Raw genomic sequence first — 8,308 nt, forward strand, 5'->3', positions numbered from 1 at the left:
GAAGCAAGGATAGGATGCTTTGTGGAGAGGGTGAGAAGGAAGGGATGAAGTAAAGAAAACTAAATTTCCCCTAAATGCTTGTGCTGGTATGAATAGAATGCCTCCCCCCAGACTCACGTGTTTGAGGTCTTGGCCCATAGGGAGTGGCACTATTAGGAGGTGTGGCCTTGTTGGAGGAAGTGTGTCACTGTGGAGGTGGACTTTGAGTCTCACAGATACTCAAGCTACATCTAGTATGGCTCCCAGTCCCCTGCAATTGCCTGTGGATGGAAACGTAGAACTCTCAGCTCTTTCCTCAGCATCATGTCTGCCTGCATGCTGCCATGTTTTCCTCTGTGACGATAATGCACTAAACCTCTGAAACTGTGAGCGAGCCTCCATTAAACGTTCTCCTTTATAAGAGTTGCCATGGCCATGGTGTCTCCTCACAGTAATAGAAACCCTAAGACAATGGTCTTTTATGTATTCAGGGTTTGTTTTCTTGTTGTTGTTGGGACTGTCAGCTCCCCAGTAATGACATGGAAGCTTGTCATTGCTTCTAATTAGTTCTAAAAACTTAAATTAACCCATTTCTATTAATTTACTCTCTGCATCATGGTTTTATTACCTCATTCTGTAGTGCCCATCCTGTTTGCTCTGTGTCTTCTAGAATCTCCTGGAGTCTCCATCCTTCTTCTTCCCAGAAACTTTAGTGCCCGGAAATCCTGCCTAGCTATTGGCCAAATCATTCAGCATTTTATTAAACCAATCAAGGTGACACTTCTTCAGTGTACAAAATGGTTATTCTACAACACTTTTACATTGTTCAGATATTTCTTTTTATATGTTTTGTTTTTAAGTGTGTGTGTGTGGACTTGTGCACCTGAGTACAGTACCTGTGAAGGACAGAGTGTTAGATACCCTGGACATGGAGTTACACTTGTGAATTCCCCTACATGTGTGCTGAGAACCATACTCAGTCCCCTGGAAGAGCGGCAAGTATCCTGAGACACTGGGCCAGCCCCTATTTTGGAATTTTCTGCACGTCTCTACAATTAAAAAGGTTGTTTTCACTTGCTCAACAATATATATATATATAATATATATATATATTATATATATATATCAATCATCAGCTCCAAAACCATAACACGAAATGAACACAGGAAAGGCCTGGCTCATCTCCTGAACCTCCTACCCTTGGTAGTGCAGAAGGGACCTCATAACCCAACAAGCTGAGACTTTTCTAGGGAGGGAGAAACTACTGACTGAATAGCAAGATGAGGGTGTGAACCAGAGCTGTGATGACAAAGCCAGGACATGTGTGTGTCCCAGATGAGAAAAGCCACAGAACCCAGGACTGGGGTTGGGGAGAGCACACCATTGTTGAAGAAGGGGACAATGGAATTCGGGACTGTTTCATGAAGGTTTGGATGCAGTTTAGATGGTGGAGTCAGAGAAAGAATTGTGGAATTGTGGAACCCATGAAGGCTCTGCACCGCAATCCTGAGGGCTGTGGCTATAATGAGGTTCACAGGTCACAAGCTGCATAACAAGATACATGGACTGGATGGCTTATGCTATAGACATCTCTCTTCAATGTTCTGGAAGCTGTTCTCCCCTGCTTCTTACAAGAACATTTACCTCGTATAGACGACTTACCCTAGGGACCATTTAACATTAACTATTGCTTTAACACAGGATCATCTTTTCTTGGTGCCATGACTCTAACTCAGCACCTTGGCATGCTGGGCTAGTGTTCTACCCTTGAGCCATAACCTGCAACCATATGTGTCCCAAGAATTGCAGAGGGTCTGGATAAGTGTTACCTTACTGGCCAAAGGGATTCCGAGGATATAATTGACTTTTCAGTAGAGATTAAGAAAGAGAGGTTATCCTGGAACTATGGTGGCCCAATGTAACCACATGAGCCCTGGTAAGTAGACAAAGAAGACTGAGGTGGAAGGACTCAGAAATTTGCAGCACGAGGACTCCGCACGGCACTTCCAACTCTGCAGATGAGAATTTCAACAAGCCAATTGTTGTAATCTGAGTGAGTGCAGGGTGAATTTTTCTATGAATCCTCACACAAGGCACAGCCTAGCCAGTTCCCTGATGTCATCCTTGGGAGCTGAGCCCACCTGGACTTCTAGTCAGCAAGAATTGTGACTTAATGCATGGATATTGTTTTGAGTCACTAAATTTGCAGTATTTGTTATATGGCCATGGAAAAAACTCAAGCATAATGCTTCAGTGAAGGATAAAAAAAAGGCCATCTATTACGAGGGACAGGCACCTACAAGGACAGACTCGCTGTATTAATACCTCTAAAGGGTCTTTTCCTTTATTTTCTGCTAAATGTTTATGGTGTAAATTGAGCATGACCAACACATAGTCCTATCTGCCGTCTTAACCTTTGAAACATGTCCCGGGGCCTTGAGTTCAGCATGTTCCAAAATGTTCCTACTGATTTTGGTTTGTTTTTTGTTTTTTGTTTTGTTTTTTGTTTTTTCCTTAAACAGCTGGAAAGGTGGCTCAATGGTTATTGTTTTCTGCTCTTCCTGAGGACCCAAGTTGAGTTCCCAGAACCCATTCCAGGCAGTGCACAACCACCCGTAACCCCATTTTCTAGGTATCTAACACTCTTTTGGCTTCATAAGCATTGCACTGACATTCACAAACCTATGCATAGACACTCGTACATATACACTCATTTTTAAAAATCCAAAAGTAAGCCAAGTGTAGTACTTTAATCTCAGCACTTAGGTTGTTGGCAGGGGCAGGGGGAGGCCGAGGCAGGTGCATCTCTATGAGTTCGAGGCCAGCCTGGTCTACAAAGTGGGTTCCAGGACGGTCATGGCAACTCAAGAAACCCTGTCTCAAAAAACGTACATACATACATACGTACAAGCATACATACACATAGGGTAGAGAGATAGCTCTGTGAGTCAGAGTACTTGCTGAGCAAGTATGAGGACCTGAGTTTGAATCCCCAGCGTCCATGTAAGAAGTCAGGCACATTTGTAAGCACCTGTAACCCCAAAATGGGGACAGAGGCAAATACATCTTGAGAGCTCACTGGTCAGTCATAGTGATGAACTTCTGTATCAGTGAGCAAACCCTTCCTCACAGCAATAAGGTGGGGAGCAGAGAGGAAGACACCTCAGTGTCTTTCTCTGGCTTCTGCATGCTTATACTCAGGTATGAATATTCATGCAGTTGTGTCATTATACCACACACACACACACACACACACACACACACACACACACACCATACAAACACAATACACACATAAAATTGAAATTAAAAACTAAACCTTTAAAACATTATGACCTTAAACTGAGCATGCTCAGAATGGACCCCAACTGTATATGAATATGCTCAACACCCCAGAATAAGATCCGCAGTTCCCTCTGTGGCGGGAAGGTATTACTAGACATGCTGCAGGTGGCAAATTGGTCTTCATTCTTCTGTATTGGTCAGGGTTGTTTTGGCTTAGCACGCCCCAAGAGACAATCCCATTGTGTTCCACTCCATAAACAAACCCTGTCAGGACCCCAGGGAGCAGGCACAGCTTGGGAAAATGACAACGTGAACATTGTAACACAGGCTCAGAGCCAAGACTGCGGTGAGGAGAGTGGGGTCTGGGTCTTTCTGGAGGACCACTCCCCCTATGCCCTGAAAGAACATGGGCTCAATGTAGACGAAATTCTAAATTTTTCGGGAGAATTAAGGAGTCTCATTTTTATGTCTTAACTCAGTCTTTAAAAACACTGCCCTGGCCAACTTTTGTGATGACCAAACAAAATGCAGATGTGTACTTGAGCCAGATGTGACCTTCTGAGAGCACCAGCAGAGTATAAGACAAAAGGCAGAGCATAGCAGGAGAAACCCCAAACATGGCCTTTTTAGAGAGGAAAGGAGGCCGATGAAGACCCCCACTCACCCACCTCGCTTCCCAATCAGAAGAGAAGGGAATTCACATTTATGGAAAATACAGTGTGGTGAGTGGCCATGCTAGGCAGTCCTGATTTGTAGGTCCCTGGCAATCTGGCAGTGCATGGGCTACTGCTTCCAGATGAGGTGTCTGGGACAAAGAGAGGTTCAGTAGCCGTCAGTGACACAGATATGACATGACACTGATTCTTGTTAATTCCAAAGGGCTTCCTGCAATGTTTCCCAAGCCCTGACCAGCTTCCTCGGCTTACTCAAGGCTCCTGTTCACTCCTGTCTGCAGCTTCTGAGAGTTAGTTTGTCTCCCATGGGCTTCCTGGCTCCTCTGATACCTCAGCCCTAGATGTCCATTCTCACTGCTTATAGCACAGGCATCATTTTCTCAATTCCAGATTCTCAAGGAAGGAACCTGATTGAGTCAGGTTTGTTTTGGGTTTTTTTTTCCCTCAAGTTAGAGTGGGCCATAGGTCAGATGCCACTCCAAGCATAAGCTAGATTCTCCTCTAGTTTGTCCTATGTAGTCCTTGCCTCAAGACCAATCAGTGGAGGCTAATGCCAACTCACAGTATGAGCAAGGCCCTCTGGATACCTGAGCTTAGTCTGGCCATTTCCCTTAAAAGGGAATGTAGACATACAGTACCCCATACATCTGCCCACCCTCGTGTGGCCTGATTGGCGAAAGCCTGGGCTTTCTAAACTAAGAACTCACAGAGTAAAGCCTCCAAGATCTCCCCAGCTGCCATGAGAGCAGGACTCAGCAGGAACACAACTCTGCAGTTATCATTTTCATGATCTTAGGGAGAAAAGAAGCCAAGATGTATGCCAGGTGACCACCCAGGCCCTAAGCAATTTTTTACCATGGAGTGGACTCCACTCAACAGAGCATCAGATGAACAAACAAACTTTCCCTCCCACAAAGAACAGATGCTCTGTGAGACCAGCCATTGCTTTGCCTTCTCCTCCACAGAGAATCTTAGAGCCATCCAAATCAATTAATGGTGGGAAGCAGGTCTGTGAGGAGGTCAAAGGACTCATTTCCCTGAGACAGGGTTAATCATAAGTCCTCTTCAGAAATGTCTTCACTGTGAACAAAGGCAGCTTCACCACCTTGCACTAAGATATGGGCATTGCATATATAATTTGGTGTATTGGTCTATATATCATCTGTAACTCATCGTCACACAAAGATAATGACTACATCCATCACCCCAAGTCTCCTCATGACCATTTATAACACCTCCCTGTATCATTCCCACATCCCATTCCCAACTCCTGGCAAACTCTGATCATTCGGTCACCACAGTTTACATTTTCTAATGGGATTTTTCCTCACATTTTCTAGTATTTTAAAATAGTATAGTATCCACTCTTCTCATCAACATAACTATTTTCTTATTTCCATCTGCTTTACCAGGTGTGCAACAATTCCTTTTGATTGCTAAGTGGTATCCCACAGTATGGCATATCACAATTTGTTCATTCTCATCAACTATTGATGGACATTTCCTTTACTTTCAGATTTAAATAATTACCAACATAGCTATAGCTAATGTTTGAACCATTTTCCTTTTTATTTAAATTTTAAATTTTAATTTTAATTTTGGAGATTGTCATACATGAGTACTATATTTATATCATTTCACCCTTCCCCTTCAACTGTCAACATCCCCCATCCCCTCTCAAACTCACAACCTCTTAATTGTGTGTGTGTGTGTGTGTGTGTGTGTGTGTGCACTAAGTATCTATAACTGAATCCATCTAGTGTTATTTATAGATACCTATGTCTAGTTAGGACTAACCACAGGAGATTGGATAACCTAATTCAGAGGACTGATCCCTGAAGAATGGATATTCTTCTCAGCAGCCATTACTTGCCTATACCTCTTCATCTAGGGGTGGAGCCTTATGAAATTTCCTCCAACCATGTTGTCATGTCAACTAGTATTACCATTACACAGGTCTTGTTTAGGTGGCCATATGGTTGAGATTTCATGAGTGCAGCTTCCACATAATATATAGAAGACACCTGTCTTATGGCAAGTGTCCCTGTACTCTGGCTCTCAACAGCCTTTCCACACACACCTCCTGAAATGTTCCCTATATAGATTACATTGTAGATGTACCAGTTGGGGTTGAATGGCCCACAATCATTCATTCTCTGCTTTTAACCAGTCTTCTTAACTTTAAAAGATGGTTATTTTTGTGTATAGCGATCACAGGACAATCTATAGGCAGAGGTTTGGTTTTCTCCTTCTGCTATGTGAGTTCTAGAAACCAAACTCTGGTTCTCAGCCTTGGTATCAGTCTCCCTTATTCACTGAGCCATCTCACTGGCTTACATGCAAGTCTTTGTACTTGTACGTATGTATTTGTTTGCCTTGGGATATTCCTTAAAAATGAAATGACATTGGGTAGGTACCATGGTTTTAATGTGTCTCCAAAAATTCATGCCCTGGAAACTGCACATATTTAAAGGTACACCCAGACTACATGTGAACCAATGATGCACACACTCACACAAGGAGGCCAAATCAGCTGCAGTTGGCTTCATACCAGTCCAAGAAAATGTATGACAAAGGTTACCAGAAAGAGGAAAACCTCTTCATGAATTTGATTATTAAAATGCTCACATTAAAATGCTGACAAACTTCCAATAATATGAATTCTTTAGAAATGGCTCAGAAAGAGCCATGTCACCTGCCTTTAAATAATGACAGTATCACACTGGTCTTACATAGAACAATGGTCAATACTAAAGCCTTCTCACGAAGCAAAGAATGGCAAAAATTCTTCGAAGGTGGTCCCATCGACATAGAGGCATGGCAAAAACGCACATTCTCCCCCAGCCAGGCCAACCGAGCAGAAGCTGAGGTTTCTATCATCTGGACTTTAACTACACCTGGACAATGCTGCTACATGATCTGGCCTAAGAACCACTAACTTTGAATATTGTTCTTGTCTTTCAACTTTCCTGGCTTGAATCCATCAACAGGTACACTATGCCAGGAACACCGTCTTACTATTACCGGGTTCCATGTACAGAGCAGCAGGGATCACCCTCTTAGGTCCTTGAGACCTGCATTAACACACATAGTGCCCACATGCTCACTTCTTTTCCCCAAAGCTCCAAACTACTAAAAAAGAAAGAAAAAAGCTATGTGTTTTCTAAGATATATAATATATAACAGTAATATATGTGTGTATATATAGTAGATATATATAGATATACCTTAGAAAATCATCAGCATTAAAATCCAAACAGAACCACCCATTCAGCTCCATGTGGCTCACTGACATATCAAAGTATAAACACAGCTAAGAAAATGAAAGGACAAAGGTTTTAGGTGTTGCACTCCAACACTTTTTTACTGTCCCAGAACCCAGCAAATGTACACATCAGCAGGAAATCAATCGAACTTGAATAGGAAGAATTTGAGTAAAAATATTGGTATTTTTTCCTTTAATCTTCAGTTTAAGCATGATTGCCACTCAACATTATAAGCCAGAAGTCTTGATCTTGCCTGGGTATTCCTGCATGCTTAAAATTTGCCCCAGTCTCTGAAGATCCTTTCCAGCTTCTGGCTGAGGAAAACTTTGCCTCTCACTTTGAACTTGCCAGCTAGGAAAGCCTTCTGTGGGTTCATCTTACCCACAGCTAACTCCATGAAGACAGAGTCGGGGATAATGAAGACAGTGTCTGCTGGAAGCCGGGCAGATCCCAGGTACGTGTCCCCAGAACCATTCTTGAGGTCAATGGTCCACTGCAGAATGGTCTTCCCGTCTTTGGTGATGTCCAGCTGAAAAATGGCATTCACTTTTTTTACAAGTTGGGCTCCTGCTTCTTTGATGTGATTGCTAATGTCCTCAAACACAGAGAAGCCCTGAAAGTCTGACAGTTCTAGTGGGTGTGGCAGTGCCGGCTCTGTGGACGATCCCAGAGCCAGAGAATGGCAAGTCTGAGGCCTATCCCCTGCTTTGATCTTGGCCTGAGGATCAGTTCTCTTCCACATCTTACTGTGGTCCTCTTGACCTTGCCATCTGGTCCATGAGTGGCTGTGGCTAGATTAATGCCTTCAGGTCAGATTGTGACATCAAAGGCAAGGCTCAAGCAGGCTGGTGTGTATGCTGAAATCTTATTGGCCAAACAAATCCTAAAATATGACATAGGGTGGGGGCTCAGACATGTAATTGTGAGGCAGAAGTATACCATACCCTCCCCCGACACACACACTACCACAGCAGACCAACTAGAACTTCTGCTGCCATAAGGTCAAAGTTCTGAACTCTGGCTTGGATCAGGAAACCCAGCTCCAGACTGCTCTTCAGTGACATGAACAACTGAGTCTTTCCAAATCAGGCTTCTTCCAGGTTT

The 8,308-nt window shown here is 43.3% G+C and overlaps 1 protein-coding gene across 1 annotated transcript; it reads right to left on the minus strand.

Annotated features, from left to right (window-relative positions):
• Positions 1 to 7,381: 7,381 nt before the first annotated feature.
• On the minus strand, positions 7,382 to 8,018 carry Scp2d1 (SCP2 sterol binding domain containing 1). The gene has a single exon (XM_051183262.1). It carries the CDS (start codon positions 7,944 to 7,946, stop codon positions 7,476 to 7,478), a length of 471 nt encoding a protein of 156 aa, XP_051039219.1. The 5' UTR covers positions 7,947 to 8,018; the 3' UTR covers positions 7,382 to 7,475.
• Between the last annotated feature and the right edge of the window lie 290 nt (positions 8,019 to 8,308).

The sequence above is a fragment of the Phodopus roborovskii genome, unplaced genomic scaffold (genome assembly GCF_943737965.1).
Source record: "Phodopus roborovskii unplaced genomic scaffold, PHOROB, whole genome shotgun sequence".
Taxonomy (NCBI): Eukaryota; Metazoa; Chordata; class Mammalia; order Rodentia; family Cricetidae; genus Phodopus; species Phodopus roborovskii.